At 48.2% G+C, this 17,572-nt stretch overlaps 1 protein-coding gene across 1 annotated transcript; it reads left to right on the top strand.

The window, feature by feature from the left end:
- The first annotated feature begins 4,820 nt into the window (after positions 1-4,820).
- Positions 4,821-16,690, top strand: YWHAH (tyrosine 3-monooxygenase/tryptophan 5-monooxygenase activation protein eta). The gene is made up of 2 exons (XM_053928627.2): positions 4,821-5,186; positions 15,220-16,690. The coding sequence occupies exons 1-2, from the start codon at positions 5,100-5,102 to the stop codon at positions 15,871-15,873; spliced, it is 741 nt and encodes a 246-aa protein (XP_053784602.1). The 5' UTR covers positions 4,821-5,099; the 3' UTR covers positions 15,874-16,690.
- Positions 16,691-17,572: the final 882 nt, after the last annotated feature.

Raw genomic sequence — 17,572 nt, 5'->3', positions numbered from 1 at the left:
GCAGCAGGTGACGACAGTTATGCTCACAGCTCAGCAACCAAAAGAATGTTCTCAGGCTCTTAGGAGGTCAGAGGGAGCAGTGGAAAGAATGGCGATGGTGGAGCAGGTCTGGATTCTGCTTCCTGCCCCCTGCTGTCTGTGCTGCAGTTGGGCAAGACGCTTAACCTCCCTTGACCTCAGTTTCCTCACCTATAAAATTGGAACAATAATACTGACCTTACCTTAACTCAGTGGGAGCTCCCTGGCAAACTGCAGCCGCAAGGCCTGTTGTGGTGCAGGTGCTTGTTACCTTCCTCCACTCCGTGTACTGAAGTGGTCCAAACATGGTCCCACGATGCATCCCTGTTCATCCTCTTGAGTCTGCTGAACTGCCAATGTTGAAATACCTTAGACCTTCAGAGCTGCACAAAAAGAAAGAGCTCTGCCATCCACCAGTGCAGCCTCCCGTCTCACAGGTAAGAAATCCAAGGCTCCCACAGGGGCAGTCACAGCATTCTCAGGCCCTGTCCTCCAGCTTTCCAGGACCACACGGCCCCTCCCACCTAGGCTCACCATGTGGGAATCACACAGAAGCCTGAGGCAATTATCCCGAAGGTTCCAGCCAAAGGATCTAGAAAATTCTGGCTAAGAAACACATGCTCCTTGACCATCTGCAGAACTGAAGTAAAAGCCTTTTTTGCCTTTATTTTAACTGCTATCGCACAGCTCCACCTTCTCCCCCAGAGCTGAGCTCTTCTGAACGAGCTGAAGGGGGGGCGGGTGCTGGGAATGGGGCTCTGAGCTCACAGATTGCAGCTACCAGGACATTTCCACACTTCTTAATGCCAAACGCTGCTGTGGGAGCCGATCTGCTCCCCAAGCAGCCTTTGAAAGAGTGGCGGAAGACTCCGGGTGATCCTGAAATCTGCACACTCAGGCTGATTGCAGACACGAGGGGTGGAATTTAGTATCAGCAAAAGGATACTGGGGCCAAAGCAAATGGCAGGAAGTGGGCATGAATGGGGGGCTGCGATTCACTGCCTAGAGCAAGTGCCTAACCCTTCTAGGTTTCATTTTCCTCATCCATACCGTGGGGATAACAATCTCCGTCCAAAAGTTGTGAGGATTCGGTGAGATAATAAATGGGGATAAAGTGTTTACCCTCAAGCCAGGCAGAGAGCCAGTGATTAATCAACTAAACTCCTGTTGATGGTGTTATCACTGGCTCGGGACCAGCAAGGCCAACCGGGCAGCAGGAGATCTGCATTTGAGAAAAAAATTAAAATCCTATCTGGGTGACACCAATCTGTGGGCAGGTGGCCCCTCCTGCTCAAGATGGTAACCATGCCAACAGTGCGAATGCCATCTCTTCCAGAACAATACCAGGTCTTCTTTGTAACATGTCCCTTGGTGTCCAGACTTCTCAGGGAGCTCAGAGTGTTCCAGAGTACCTGAGAGAGAAAAACAGGACGTGCCTTTTCTGGGTCACCCTTTCACTGGGCTCCAGCAGAGGGTTCTGGCAATACCTTGGAAGCCCAGTCCCACGTGAGGAGCTGTCCCTAACCACTGGCTCAGGGTGGAACACAGCAAGGAATTCTTATATAGCTGTGCTGGCTGGTGCCTCCCCTGTGCTGGCACCAAGCAGGCGGGGTGCAAACGCACTCCTGCTGATCCTCAACCCTAAGAAACAGGTGTGGTTAGTCTCATTTTACAAGTGGCTTGCCCAGGGGTACTCAGCTGGCAACAGGCAGAGCAGGATAATAACCCAAGTCCAGATCCTTCTCCCCCATCACACCACCCACACATCCTCAGATGGCCTGGGGGCATCGCTGTGTTTCCTGAGTGAGACCTGGCACCAGCACTGGGGACCTGCTCTAGCTCTGTGACAAGTGTGTTGGATCTTCATCATGAGAGCCTGTACTCGCGGTTCAGGGGCTCTCTTTGGAGTTGAGGGTCACATTTCTTGATGACACTTAGAACCCTGAGTAAATGACCTGGCTGAGGTGGTTGTCCTGGTCTTTATGTGGGATGTATGGGGGCATTAGCAGCTCCCTCTGGAGGGAGAAGAATATGGGTGTCGCTAGGAGTGTGTAGGCTACAAGAGGGGAGGCTTGTGTGTGCTTTCCACAATCCGAGTGACCCCCGAAAGGGAGTCACACTTTGACCCCTTCTCAGATGACACCACAGGGCAGTGTGAGGCCCTTAGGCTTGGGAGTCTGAGACCCAAGTCTGAGTCCTGACTGCTGATGACTGGCTGTGCGACTTTTATTCAAAACACGGATCATCTCTGAGCCAGTTTCCTCCTCTGTGAAATGGGAACGGAAACGCTCCCTGCCTACCTCGCAGTGCTATCTTTAGGAAATGTATCCACTTCTGCAGACCTTCTTGCCCAGCGCTGTGAATATGGTAGACGTGCCCTTGTCCTCAACAGTGGGTGTGGATGAGGTCAGCCAGGGAGGGCAGGGTGAGAAGAGGCCTGGGGCAGAGCCCCCGAGGACCCCCCGGCACTTTGGGGTAGGCTGGGAAGACAAGTGCACACCAGAGACAGAAGAAGAGTGGCCAGAGCAGCAGAGGGACACCAGGAGAGGGCAGGGTCACGAAGCTAAAAGGGTCAAGAAGGCGAGGACAATGAAACGACCTTGGATTTGACAACAGGAGTCACGGGTGGCCACAGCGGAGGAGTCGGGGTAGAGCCAGAGTACACTGGGCTGAGGGTTGGGTGGAAGGTGAGGAAGTGGAGATCCTGAAGTTTGGTGAGAAGGAAAGAACGCTTTGTGGGAGAACGGAAGTGTTCCCTATTGGACATTTATTAATGTCAAAATCAATTAGAACTGAATGTGATTAGAATGCTCGAGTCTACCTAACTTTCTCTGCTTTGAAATTAATCTCAGTCCAAAGTGATTAGAAAAACTGAAAGGGCTCTAACCCCTCTAAGAGTTGGGAGGAACTATGGAGGTCCCCCCAGGGCTGGCCCTCTTCCTACCTCTCACTGGAACCCTATCCTCATGGAGGTCAGGGTTGGTGGGGGACAGTTAGTTATTTTTTATTTTTAATATAATCCTTATTATATATATTTTTCCATTACCATTTAGCCCCCTTATACTCCCCTACCCCCGGAGACAGTTATTATCTATCAAGCTTGTTAAAGATATTCACTAGGAGAAACGTAAGCCTGGTTTGTTAACCTTGATTCCATTTGTAGTTAGCAAAGGTGACTCTTCAAAGCATGGTGAAGCCCCGCGTGGGGGCCTCCTGCCGGGTCCACGCCCAAATCCTCCTTCATGGGTACTGAGGTCTTCAATGTAGCATCACAGCAAGGGGGAGACCCGGGAGGCAGGAGACCTGGTACGGAGGCCTCAGCTCTGCTCACTCACTGTGCAAATTGGGGCCACGCTCTCCTCCCTCTCAGATCTGTTTCCTCTTATGCAGAATAAAGGGTCAGACAGTGGTGCTTTTTAACTGCCCTGGAAGCTTTGACATTCCGAGATTTCTATTCCACAGTGCGTTGAACAGTCTTTCAAGTCCAATTTCCAGATGGTAAAACTAAGATGCAGAAAGGACCCACTCTCCAGGGACTCCCTTCTAACGCATCTTCTCCAGAGCAAGATTCCCGGCCTGAAAAATGATCTCCCCACCTCTGGTGGTTCCTCGTGACCTAAGGACAATGCCTCATGTCTTCAGCCTGTCATTTGAAACACTCCATGATCTTGTTTTATCCAACGTCTTTTCCTACTGCCAGGCCTCTCTTCTCACCGTTGTTTCCATTCTCCCTGGCGAGACTTTGCCCATGCTGAACCCCAATCCCTAATACTTTTTCCTGTCATCTCCTTCGAGGTCCAGCTTACCTGTGCTGTTGTGTATTTGTATCTCAGTTTCTGAGGCAAGGCTGTATCTTACTTATTCTGTAGCTACTACTTCCCTAAGTGCTGAGCATGCAGTAGGTGCTCAGTAAAATTCTGAGCCTAAGGCCCCTTGTCCTGTGCTGTCCTTGGCATGTTGTGCTTAAGTTAGGACCTGTTTTAGTCACTGGGATTTTCCTAGCTTGTCCTGGGCCCAGCCCAGGGCCTGGCACGAGGTACCCTCGGCACAGAACGCCAGGACTGGACAGCTTGGTCAACCAGCAAGCCTTCCACCACTGTCTTTGCTACAAGAGGAAGCCGATCCTGGGTTTGAACTCAGGTCCTAGTTCCATCACTTAAAGGCTGTATAACCGTAAGCAAGTCACTATCCTGGCTTTGGAAAAATGGAGAGCCCAGTAGTGCCCACCTGCGGGGGGTGGGTTGTGAGGATTACATAGGATTATACCCGTAAAGGCATAGCACAGGGGTAGCTCCCAGTGTGAGCGTCCCTCTTCTCCAAGAAGGCACAGTTTGTCCAGCCCCTTATCAGGGTGGGGCAGTGCAGGGTGTGGCCCAGCGGAGCCCACCCGACAGCGAGGCGGGGGGGGCGCGGGGCGGCAAGACTGCAGGGCGGGTTCGACCCGCCCCTCGGGGCAAGCGGTCTCCCGGACTCTCCAAGCCCTAGGTTTATTTGCTTTTTGGGCCCTTCTCGAGCCAGACCTCTAATCTGGATTCAGAGGCGCTTTTCTGGGTGGGGTTGCGCCAAAGTGCTGCCCGTTCCGCTGCCATTCACTTCAACCCTTCTTCTAGCCTGCAGTCCCCACCCCACGTTCCCTTCTCCTACCTCCACCTATGCGGCGGTAAAATGCAGCACCCAAAGGGCGCCTGCGCAGCTCTGGGGCGGGGCCACAGCGGCAGCTATTTATAGTAGGTGACGTCACCTTGAAATAGACCGTTAGGGCCGGCCCGCCCTTCCCCCCTCCCACTCCGGCCGGTCCCCGCCGCTCTGCTCCGCCGCTCCCACTGCGCAGGCGTCCTCCAGTCCTCCCATCCCCCTGGCGCGGCTGCGTCTCCTCCCTCGGCGGCGTCCGCGGCGCTAGCCACTGTGCGCGGGGCGAGCCAGCGAGAGGGCGCGAGCGGCGGCGCTGTCTGCAGCCTGAGCCTCCGGCCGGCCGGCGAGCCAGTGCGCGTGCGCGGCGGCGGCCTCCTCGGCGACAGGGGAGCGGACGGGCGGGCGAGAGAGCGGTGCGGGGCGTGAGACGAGGCCAAGCCACGAGCGACATGGGGGACCGGGAGCAGCTGCTGCAGCGGGCGCGGCTGGCCGAACAGGCAGAGCGCTACGACGACATGGCCTCCGCCATGAAGGCGGTGAGGGCGCCGGGAGCCCGGGCGGCCGGCCGGGGGGCTCGGCGTGGGGATGGGATGGGCGGCCGGGCGGCGTCTTCTTCTGGGCCCGGGGCGACCCCGCTGGGCGCGGCCGCCCGCCCGTAGCCCGTGCTTCCCGCGCCTGCCGGGCGCCCCGCCATTTCCTGCGGCCGGACCCGGGTGGGGTCTCCGGGCAGGGAGCTGCTCGGGGTCGCGCGTGCAGCCTTCCTGGGACGGATGCGTGTGGGTGTCCCCATTCAGGTGGGCGGGCGAGGGTCGCCGCATCCTAGCTCAGGGCCCTGCGTGGGGGGAGGGGGTGCCAGAGGAAACGTAAGGCAGACACATTCCTCCTTCTAGAGCGTTCTTCGAGACCTGGGGCTCACTCCCCTCTTGTCTTCTTTCTCAGTACCCTAACTTGTAATAAAGAATCACCTAGTTAGTGGCGCCCTGTCTCTCCTGGCTTTTGCTGCCACGACCTAAGTCTGTAATTCTGTCTGTTTTGCTCTGCTCGCCGGAATCGTGCTCGTTCCATCTTCCCACGCCCGGGATCTGGTTTCGTGTGCGAAGACCCCCATCCTGCAGTCTAGGCGTGGACGCGGGCGGGAGGGCGGCGGGCGCGGGGCCCCACTGTCAGGTTCGATGCTGCGCCCATCTGCCTGGAGATTAAAATGAGGTGTGACTTAAAAGCGACACGAGCCAGTGTGCCATTGCATTTCTGAGACCCTCACAGATGGATCTGCAGCCTGATTTCCGGTGAAGGAGTCGGGACCAGCCACACCCTAGCAAATGCCTTGGATTAGATACCACCTGCGTTTCTGAGAGTTCCGGTTATCCTGTTACTGTCCCTGTGTCTTAACCTTATTTTTCGTTTTTCTCTAAATGCACATTACTTTCTCTCTGCTTCAAGGTCACACAGTGGTCAAGCTACAAGGGCGGCCACCCACCTACTGTGTTCACCCTGTGTACAACCTCCTGAGACCAGGGAGGGTCCGTCTGGGCCCCACATTAGACTTAAAGATTCTGAAACTCTTGGCGGGGTGGGATCCTGCAATCTTCAGTTCTCATGACAAATTGTAATGGGCTTAAATTTGAGAATTACTTCTCTGGGTCATAGTTCATTTGTCCTTTTCCTTGTGAGGGGATTTCTTAGGGAAAAACCCTACAAATCCAGAGTACCATAAAGTGTCAGAACCGTTTGAAAAGTTTCTTTTAAGGCTTTTGATATTAACATCACATGAAGTATGTCGTTGAGGGCGATATTTAGGGTTCTCCCGGTAAGAAACGTACTTGAAGAGTTGTGTTTCCCGTGGTGTCCTTACTGCACTTGAACAAGGTGTGTTTGGAAACCGCCACCACAGCCCATTTGTTGATTCAGTGGTGACATGACATGATGTCATGGATTAGATAGGACCTTTTCATCCAAATAGGGACAATAAGTTTGGCACTGAAGTCTATGCAATTCTGAGGGCCCTCTTTAAGAAAAAAAAAAGTAAAGTATATTAATTTCAGAAGTTTTTCAGAAACAGGACTGGCTATGTAAACTCATTTCCTTGAAAGAGGTCCAGAGCTTTAATTTCTTTGTGATAAACACTCCAACAGAAAGTCATACTTAAGTGAGCCCCTTCTCCCCAGTAGTTGAGTGGTACTGGGGTTAGGCAGGGTGAGTTCTCTGCGTGTTTTAGCGAGGCCCCTGCTAACCCTGTGAATAGTAGGAGCCCTTTGGGGAACGAAGGGATGAGGCTTCAAAGAAGGTAAATTGAGGTTCAGGGGAAAGGACGAGAGGGTGTGTTGTGGAGCTCTAGGAAACCTGAGGCAACCTAAAGGGAAGGGAGAGATGTAACCAGAATAAAATACAGCTTGGGGAGGGAAAAAATGGACTTTCAGTTCTTCATATGCAGGTTTGAAAAATGCTTTCCTACAGCTGCTGTGCCCAGTTTTTCTCTAAGGCTTTTCACGTAGCATTTTGCCAGCTAGTGGGTCCCCCCAAGTGTTGGGAATCTGATAGCGGGTCTGAAGTGATTGATGGGTTGGATAAGCCATCCAGTGTCAAAAAGGCAATCCAGGCTCTAATCCTGCCATCTCAGAATTGCGACAAACCACTTCCTCAAGGTAACTTCTGTGAAAAACTAAGAACCTTTTTTTTTTTTTTTTGGTCAATATGCCTTTGTGTGTGTGTGTGTGTGTGTGTTACTTAAATTAATGTATTTATTGGAAAAGGCTTGGCAGGGGTTGGTGGGAAACCTTGGTGTTTGTATGTTAAATTCTTAATGTTATGGAAAAGACTCAGTCTTCATTTTAATATCATCACAAGCCTTAGGAAGCGCTCTTGGAAAGAGTGAATTCTAGTAACCCTTGGGGTTTCTGTGGGTTTTCTTCAGGGCAGGTAAGTAGACTGCTGTGAGGGGGATGGAGCAGCACACCTGAGTGAAGGCGTGTTCTGATGCCACCACTTTGACCTTGAAACTTACATCTTGGTTTTGGGTTCTCCGTAGTGTGAAACTAGTAATGTTGGTATTACTATCAATTTGGTTTTTAGCCTTCATTTTTCTAACTTGTGTTCTTTTTCCCTTATAATTTAAATGCTCACCTAATAATACTGCCTGCTTGTGTGATTGGTGTTTTTTATGCTATACCAGCGTCACCTGGAGGATGCTGGAGGACGGTGTCGGTAAGCTGTAAGAAAAATCATGCGTATTGGGATCAGTGGTGTCTCGCATCAGTTGAGAAGGGCAGTTGCCTGCCTCACTCCATAATCTGAAGAGACAAGAAACGTTTCTGAGGTGAAACGAAGGAGTGCCCTGAAGCCCTCCTCATCTCACACCTAGTAGCGTACAGAGAATATAATAATGGGAAGAAACACTGAAAGATTGTAGAACCCCAAGCCTTTATCAACACTGACAAAGGATGGGCAGAAATGCATCTGAAGGATTTGAATATCTGCAGAAATCTTAAGTACAGGAAACAAAACTGCAGCTTAAGGAAACAGGAGTCAGAGAGGAAGAGGCACTTGGCCCAGCCAGTGGCAAAGGGCTGTTCATCCGACAGCTGTGAGACTGGGAAGTGGGGAAGTGAGCAGGTGGCGTGTAAAACGAGAGCACAGCTGAGTGGCCGAGCGAGACGTAACCCACACCTCACAGTGTAAAACCAGACATGATTTTGAGGTGTACCAACATTGTGGTCAGTGTGAAACCATAAAGCAACATTGGTACAACAGTCCGAAATAGATAAATACACACACACACACACACACACACGTGGGTCCTGTTTCCCACTAACCAGTCATTTGAGATGTAATTATTGCGTTGTCATCTGTCTTCTGGGGAAGAAGGCAGGCTCTGGATTCTTGCAATCGTCTGAATTACACCTCAGATGGTGAACGATTCACAGCTCCATTGCACTGAAGTGAGTTGTGGGCCCTGTCTGGGTTTGGGTTTCCCGAATTAGCCCCAGAAGAGCGCCCACAGTCAAGGGACCCACCACTGCTTAGTTAAAGAGACCAGAAACGTTCCCTCATTTCTGTCGAATTCTGTATTAGGAGCAGGCTGCAGTTTTCCAGAAACAGGGTTTGATGGGGTTCCCCCAAATGTGTTTTCTGTGTTACAGTTCATCAAGTTGGTGAAATCCGTTTATGGTTTGACTTAATGGGCACTTAGTAAACAGTAGCTGTTATTACATGTGTGCATTCTCGTTTAATCTTTATAACCATTCTGGATGGATGCTGTTATTAACTCTAGCTTACAAATGAAATTTAGAGTTTAATTTTGTCATGGTCAAATTGTAAAGCCAGGATTTGAATTAAATTTAATTTAGAGCTCTCACTTAAACCACCATGTGATAGTGCCCCTTGAGGCTGAGGGATAATATTTCCAGTATACATGGTAGCTGTTGCAATCATTGGTGATGAAATCCCAAGCCTTTTACATGAGTGGGCTTACTGAACATGTAAGTTAATCTATTAGATGTCAGTTATTTTTGCCAAGATTGATTAAAAACAGAATCTTAACTAACAGCTGCAGCAGAGGAGCAGAAAAGGCAAAGTCACACATCTGGATTTTGCTTATTCTCTTGACCAGGATATTTTTTCTTTTATTTTTATTAGGATTTTTTTAGCTTAAGCAAAATGGTAAAGTTCCTGCTATGAATTAAATACAGTACTATGTTAAATTATATGTGGTATTTTAAGAAACTTTGATATCCTTGGCACCAGTTCTTGTGTATTGCCTGTAAGCTCATACATAGACCCCCCAAATTTCAATCTTTAGGTTGGTAAAATTGATAGCGTCCAAGTTGAGGCTGCCTGTCTTCTGCCCCCTCCTGGCTGCTGTGACATTCCCTTCTTTGGTGGGTGTTGGCACTTCTGTGTGATCAGAACCTGGTACAGCCTCTGGAGCCTTCAGTCCTGGTGCTCCAGGGACAGTGGCATGCAGTAGTGCCATTCAGATGGGGTTGTGTTTAACTCTTGCCAGCGCCTACGAACATGTCCAGTTGTGTCCAGAGCAAGACACAGGTAGTCTCTCAATGATACAGGGGAAGGATTGTTGTTTTTTTTTTTAAGATTTTATTTATTTGTTTTTATAGGGAGGGGAAAGGAGGGAGAATGAGAGGGAGGGAAACATCAATCTGTTGCCTCTCAGCACACTCCCAGATGGGGACCTGGCCTGCAACCCAGGCATGTGCCCTGAATGGGAATTGAACCAGCAGCCTTTTGGTTCACAGGCTGGTGCTCAATCCACTGAGCCACACCAGCTGGGGGCGGGATGTAGCTGTTGGATATTAATCACCTGAACTCATCTGCTCTGTGCTCGTGGTTGAGCCTCTCTGGTGGCCTTATAGACCTGCAGCCTCGTCCTGGTGAGGACAGGGTGTGGTCTTTCCAGGCCTAGGCAAGTGGTGACGGTGATTTGCCAGCTTGGGACCAGGCAGAATCCTCACCTTCAGGGCTTCCTTTGACTTGGGAAAGAGTCAGCCAAAAAAGCTTTCATCCCTCTAGCTCACTTTAAACAACACCCAAAAACCATGTACAGTTCTGCTGAAGAAGCTTAAAGATTTTATGATTGTGTTTACCTAATTGTTTATGAAAATCATTTTATTCTGCTGAGAAGTCTAGTATCAGAAGCAAGCCTGTTGGTAGCATGTGTGTGTGGGTAACGAAAAGATGGGAGAGCAGTGGGCGTGGTGTGGCTATGGAGGGCGGGAGTGCTGTTGAGGAGAGGGAACAGCTCTACCCATGGCCTGGCCATTCAGGGGTGGCAGTTCTGTTTGCTCAGTATTACTTCTGAGGCTGGATGTTTCCCAGAATAAGAACTTTTTAAGTTTTCCCAGATAGTCCCTGTGCTATTTTTGGTAGTGGATCTATTTTTACTCGCAAACACATAGTTTATTGCCTTGTGAGTTAGTGGGAGGAGGCCCCTGGGGATTTTTGAGTAAGCAGTAGTGTCAGAGGAAGACAAATGAATTCATAGTAGACCAGGTTATTTGGGTCTATTAGTGATGCTGTGTAGTGTTGAAGCGCGTGCCCCAGGGTTGGGAGTTGGTATAGCCCGAGCCTGTGGTAAGGACACCAGGTGAATGGCTCATGGGGAGTCCAGTCCTTAAAGGAAACAGGGAGGAGGGCATTTCTAAATGGGAAGGGTCTGTCCATGTAAGGTTTCCTTGAAGAGTGTAAACAGGATTAAATGAGGTGGGGAGAAGGGCAGGAAAAGGCAGAGGCTCAGAGGCGGGGGAGCCCCTTTACAGAGTTGCTGCGTGAGGACGTTAGTGCCTTGAGCGGCTGTGCGAGCGGCTGACCTGTGGCAGAAATGAGAATGTGTTGAAACTCTGTCCTTAAGAGTGGAAAGAAGGTTGAGAACCATTGTCTAGGTCTCTTCTATCTGGAAAATTCTTTGTATTGTCTTCATGTTCCGAATTAGAGACCATTTGGAAACTTACGGATGTAGAGATGCGGTAAATCATCTCCATGGAATCTCTAGGTGATCATATTGCTGGTTTTTAGGGTGTGTGGTTGGGACTCGCAGTTAGTGCTTCCCTTTCTTCCCATTATGCTACATTGCCTCCCAGTGTCTGCTTCTCTTCATGTAGGGCCATCCTTTTTAGATTCCTGGCTCCAGTATTTTGGAATTTGAAGTGTTGGGAACTGGGGCTAATGTTAATGCAGGTTATTTACAATAAGTATCACCAGTCAAGACTGGCTATGGATCTGTTTTGTTGTAATGGGCCATCTGATTTCTCTTCAACCCATAATTTTCCAATCTGGGAAAAGTCCCAGGTTTCCTTAGTTATGTGATCAAGTAATAAAACTATCTTCGTTCCATAAATTTCCCTTTGTTAACTGAGTTGTAACTCAGGAATGCTAAAAAATACTATATTTAAATGTATCCAGTGAGGCCTTGGCTAGGGTTCTAAGAACAATGCTTGTTTAGTGATACCAGTTAGTCACCCTCAGCTGATGCTGATAGTGATTCATTCAGACTGGCAGGCAACCAGATGATTGTTATATAAACACTAATACTCTTAGTAAATTATTTTTCCTGTGAGGGTGTCATTGTAAGTGTTGCCCAGTAGCCTTTTTTGGCAGTTTATTCCTGATGGAGAAAGGGAATGCTATGTGAATTCCTGAAACCCACAGATATATTTCATTTACATTAACAGTATCAATCTCATGCCTTAACCTTACCTTTTATTGTTGCTCAGGAAAAGTAGAGCTGAAGAAGTCCTTGGACATTGTTTGGGCTGGTCTACCTTATTTTATTTTTTTAAATCATTTAAAAAAAATCTTCACCCAAGCCCCAGCTGGTGTAGCTCAGTGGATTGAGCGTGGGCCTGTGAACCCAAGAGTTGCCAGTTCAGTTCCCAGTCGGAGCACGTGCCTGGGTTTGGGGCCAGGTTCCTGGTGGGGGGGCGTGTGAGAGGCAACCACACATTGATGTTTATCTCCCTCCCTTCCTTTCTCTCTAGAAATAAACAAAATAAAGTAGTGAAAATATTAACAATGTATCATTCTTTAAAAAAAATCGAGAGAGGATATGTTCATTGAATTTTTTTTGTTTTGTTTTAGAGGTGAGGGGAGAGAGGTAGAGAGACATTGATACAAGAGAGAAACATCGAAGGGTTGCTTCCTATTTGCGCCCTGACTGGGGTTTGAACCCATGATGTAGCTGTGTGCCTTGACCAGGAATCAAGCAACTTTTTGGTGTATGGGACAACACTCCAACCAACTGAGCCACCTGGCCAGGGCCACCTTATTTTACTTTTAATGAAAGGTTGTAATTTATTCAAGGTCACATAGCTAACTCAGGCTAAACTCCAGTTGTTGTAGTGTTTTGTTTTGTTTTTTTTTAAAGTAACGACAGAGCCCCTGCTACAAATGCCCTCTGTGATTATAAATATATTTCAGATATGCACTTGGTTTTAATGATGTGCTCTTGAGAGTTACTTTGTGAATCTTTGCAGCAGTCTAACACGAGCAGCTTTCTTAGTCACAGGCTGAAGTATATAGTTAGTTCTTAGGGATACATTTGCAGTTAGTATTTATTTATCTTACAAAAATGGGAAGAGAGGGAGAAAGAGGGAGAGAAACATCGATGTGAGACAGAAGCATCAATCGTTTGCCCCTACCATGCCCCCAACTGGGACTGGCCCACAACCCAGGCATGTGCCCTGACTGGGAATTGAACTGGGGACCCTGTGGTTTCAGGGATGATGCCCAACCCACAGAACCACACCAGTCAGGACTACATTTACATTTTAGTGACAGGTGGTCTCAGATTTACTTACTATGAGATCTAAGGGGTTCTCCAAATTCTGTTTTTGCTTCATGTTTTGTTTTATTGACTATTGCCCTAGAAAAGTTATTCTGGAGGATTCAAGCATTTTGAGACTTGTCAGAGTATTGGAGATAGAATTTTGATTTATAAAGGTTTCTTCCTTAAAAGAGCAAATGATCAAACAAATATCTACAAAGACACTTTATATTTCCAATAAACAAATGAGTGTTTACAGGCACTCACTGGAGAGGAAAACACTATCGTGCAGTTCTAGGCCCTCCTCTGGCTTTGAGGGGAGCGTGGATTGTGGAGTAGTAGAAGATCGGCAGGCAGATCACAGATAGGAGAGACCACTCCTGTCTGAGGCCGATGCAGGATCCTGGCTTCCAGGCAGCCAGCCTGGGGAGTGGGCAGGGGGCGGCTTGTAGGCGAAGAGCACACTGAAGAAAGAAGAGGGGTAGGATTGATAGAGTAGACAGAAGCGGAGAGAGTCCCTGGCTAAAGATTTTGGCAAACGAACAGGGGTGCTGGGTATGGGGAAATGGATACATGAGAAAGGGGAGCTGGCGTTTTTATTTTGCTTGGGCTTTGTTAGGGAGGTGGGGGGTGGTAGACAATTTCTTCACTTTCTAGGAACTTGGCACAAGTTTCCTAATTTAATACAAAATGATTACATTTATTATGCTCTTGAACTAATTTTTCAAATACCCTATCAACATTTTTGTTTTTAAAATTTCTGATTTTCCACTGCTCAGTCTTCTCAATCCATGTTAAGCTGTCTGTTAATAACTTTCTCCAATGAACTTGGTTTTTTCCCTCCACTGGAGGAGTTTCTGTCCTTATTGGCTTGACTTACAGTAACACCTCTTTTTTTTGAGTGTTATGGTCTCCTCAGTATTTCTCTTTACCAGTAGGTCATGTAATTAAGGAATCTCCTTGCTGTATAGAGGATATGGACCAATTTAGCAAGTTAGTGGCTTTGCTGGGGCCCAAACCAAGGTTTTCTGATTCCAGGTCCGTATTGGTTTCCTAGGGTTGCCCTAGGAAGTTGGGTGGCTTAAAACAACAGACATTTGTTTTATCACAGTTGGGAAGGTTAGAAGTCCAACATCAAGGTGTTGGCAGTGCAGCGCTCCCCCTGAAGGCTTCAGGGAAGAGTCCCCCCTTGCCTCTGTCCTAGCTTCTTACGGCCTCTGGTAATCCGGGGTGTTCCTTGGCTTGTAGACACATCACTCCAGTCCCCGCCTCCGTCATCAGAAGGTGTTCTCCCTGTGTGTGTGTCTACGAATCTCCTTCTCCTTATAAGGACGCCAGTTGGTGTGGGCTCCACCCCAGTCAGTGTGACTTCATCCTCACTGATAACATCTGCAAAGGCCCCGTTTCCAAATAAGGTTGTGGAACCAGGTGCTAGGGGTGAACCACAACAAAATCCAGTGTCCTTTCTTCCAATGACGAAGCTGGCTCGCTTGGAGAACTAAGTGATGGAAGTTACAGCTTGTGGCATTTAACATTTCCAGTTCAAATAAGCGGTGCTTTCCTCCTTGATGGCCAGCCTGGGTTTCCTGTCAGGTCGGTCAGAGTAGAGCTTGCTGCTGAGTAGCTCTCCTTCCTCTCAGCAGAGCTGGGGCACTTGACTGTCACTAATGTATCCGTTTTGGCCTAGAGGAGGGTTGGGTGTACCAGTGGGATTCCACTTGTAACCACATAGGCTGAATGAAACACTGGCCACTAGATTTGTGTGGAGTTTGATCTCATCTGCAAAGCTCTTGTCTATTACTAAGTATTTGAGGGAGGTTTCATTGGTTCTTTCTTGAATACAAGTTGGAAGTAGAATCTGGAACAGACTTCGGCTCTCTAAACTTGTGAACGTTTGACAAAGGAATCGCGTGATCATATTGAGAATGTCTTTTGCGGAATAGCTGAACCTTTGGGGTTTGTCACCCACCATTATGTACCACCATCCTCTCACATCCTTTCCATGATTACCTTTATCCCCACCGCACCTTTGCCAAGGTGAAGGCAACGTCTTAGCTGGGCCTGGATTATTAGTTTTTCAAAGCCCTTATCCTTTAATAGTTTGAGTTTCAAGTGTTTATTTCTTCAGCTAGACTACAGTCTCCCCTTCAGATGATATCCATGTCCGATTGTTTTTTCTCTCGAGTGTCTTGTCTATAACCTTGGTTATGAGAAGGGTTGTTGATTAGGTTGAAGGGAGGATTCCTTTCCAGATTTTCCAGACTTGGAGCTCAGTGTTTATCTTTGGCATTTTGCAGGTGACAGAGCTCAATGAACCTCTCTCCAACGAAGATCGAAACCTCCTCTCGGTGGCCTACAAGAATGTGGTTGGTGCCAGGCGATCTTCCTGGAGGGTCATCAGCAGCATTGAGCAGAAGACCATGGCTGATGGAAATGAAAAGAAGTTGGAGAAGGTTAAAGCTTACCGGGAGAAGATTGAGAAGGAGCTGGAAACCGTGTGCAATGATGTCCTCGCTCTGCTTGACAAGTTTCTCATCAAGAACTGCAATGATTTCCAGTACGAGAGCAAGGTATTTTACCTGAAAATGAAAGGCGATTACTATCGTTACTTGGCAGAGGTAGCTTCCGGGGAGAAGAAAAACAGTGTGGTCGAAGCTTCCGAGGCAGCCTACAAGGAAGCCTTTGAAATCAGCAAAGAGCACATGCAGCCGACGCACCCCATCCGGCTGGGCCTGGCCCTCAACTTCTCCGTGTTCTACTACGAGATCCAGAATGCACCGGAGCAGGCCTGCCTCTTAGCCAAACAAGCCTTCGATGATGCCATCGCTGAGCTGGACACACTAAACGAAGATTCCTATAAAGACTCCACGCTCATCATGCAGTTGCTGCGAGACAACCTCACCCTCTGGACCAGCGACCAGCAGGATGAAGAAGCAGGCGAAGGCAACTGAAGAGCCTTAGGACCCCCGGCCCTTCCTTCACCCACCACCCCCCTCGTCACCGATTCTTCCTTGCCACAATCACTAAATATCTAGTGCTATACCTATCTGTATTGGCAGCACAGCTACTCAGCTCTGCTTCCCCGCTCCCTGGGAAGCAGTTTCCGATAAGTCTTCGTGGGCGTTGCTGGACTGATGGTTGCTTTGAGCCCGCAGGGGCTTGCTTTTCAATTCGAATTGTCCAGACGTGTGCTTTCCGAATGAGGCATTTTCCTGTGCCTGTTGATAGTTGTGAAATCCAGGCGAAAGCAGTGGGGAAGTTTAGAAAGGAGAATTAGCCAAAACAGGCTGTAATGATACTTAAATGATCCATTTAAAATGAGCTAATAGTGTTTTGTTAATAAGCAGTACATCTTGTGCATGCGAAAATGAATTCCCCCCTCCCACCTCTTTCTTCTGCGAATGGGAAACTGTTAAGGGAAGCTGATACAAAGCGAACTCTCGCTCCTTTTCTGTCAGCTTTATAATGAACTGTTAACGTGAGGTTTCAGTAGCGCCTTGTTTTTTGCCTCTTTAAGTTATGATGTGCACAAACCTTCTTTTCAATGCAGTGCATCTGAAGTTTTGATACCTGGTAACTTTTTTTTGGCGATTGTTTGAGAATCACGGATTTATTTTTTGTAACTCTGGCTATTGTCCTTGTGTACCCTGACAGCGCCGTCCGTGTGTGTCAGCCCGTGTCAGTCCAGATGGGTAGTTACTGAAATGCCAGACTTCTAAATTAAATGTTTTGGAGTTCAATGGGTAAATAAACGCTGCTTTGGGGATATCTCTAGGTGTGTGGTCTTCATTTCCCCTCCTCAGAGAGCTGTGTCACAGGTCACCATTTTGAATTCTGTTTGAGTCTCTCAAATGTTGAAGCATTTTTAACTTTTCACACAGTAAGTTCTCTTGCCCTCTGATCTCATGACACAGTTTGTGATATGTGGATAAGACACATGCATTTTAATTAGTTTTCTGTGAACCCAGCCAACATAGTCGCACTTCTGCTAACAGCCACGCAGACCAAAATGCTGCCTTCCGCATACAGCACCTCAGTGAAAGGTCAGGTGGTGTTTGACTCGGGAAGGGAGGAGAGGGGCGGTCGATCCACCCCAGTGGAAGCTGATCGATTTGGTGGATACCGAGCTTATGCATGACCTCAGATTTTCTTAATACTCTTTTTGTATTAAATGTAGTAAAATGTTAATTAGGGGCAAAACGGGATCCCTGAAATAATCTTTACTGACTATTATTAAAGCTTTGAGTATTCTTTAAAAATAGAAAAGCAAACCTCTGAGTTTAAAAAGGAAAAAGTTTTAAAAAAGGGAGCATGTTACCCCTTAAGTGTGCTGCCTTTTTCACCACACCCCAAGGCCCCTCCTGGGGCTCGGCACCCCCAGCTGGACTCTGTCTGGTGGTGTCTCCAGCCCTCACAAGTTTTACCGCCTTCAGCGCGGTGCCCGGGACCGAACGTGCTTTTTAAGTGCATTGGTTCCATTACACAAATGTCTTAAATACCTTACTCTTGACGAAAGCTTGATACTAGACTGGTGAAAATGTCCATGACCCAACTTCTGTCCTTGAGCTTGGATTGTGGATGAGCCCAACTTCTAAGCATGGACGTTTAACCCCTCTTCACTCTAAATCAGGAATGACCCACGTGTTAATA

Source organism: Desmodus rotundus, chromosome 7 (assembly GCF_022682495.2).
Source record: "Desmodus rotundus isolate HL8 chromosome 7, HLdesRot8A.1, whole genome shotgun sequence".
NCBI lineage: Eukaryota > Metazoa > Chordata > Mammalia > Chiroptera > Phyllostomidae > Desmodus > Desmodus rotundus.
The sequence above is the reverse complement of the archived record's forward strand: the minus strand, read 5'-3'. Positions and strand labels throughout refer to the sequence as shown.

What these genes read in the sequence shown, in the direction of transcription:
- YWHAH (XM_053928627.2), top strand. Translation starts at nt 5,100, where the DNA reads ATGGGGGACCGGGAGCAGCTGCTGCAGCGGGCGCGGCTGGCCGAACAG. An exon ending in TGGCCTCCGCCATGAAGGCG is followed by an intron (nt 5,187 to 15,219) that starts GTGAGGGCGCCG and finishes GGCATTTTGCAG; the next exon opens with GTGACAGAGCTCAATGAACC.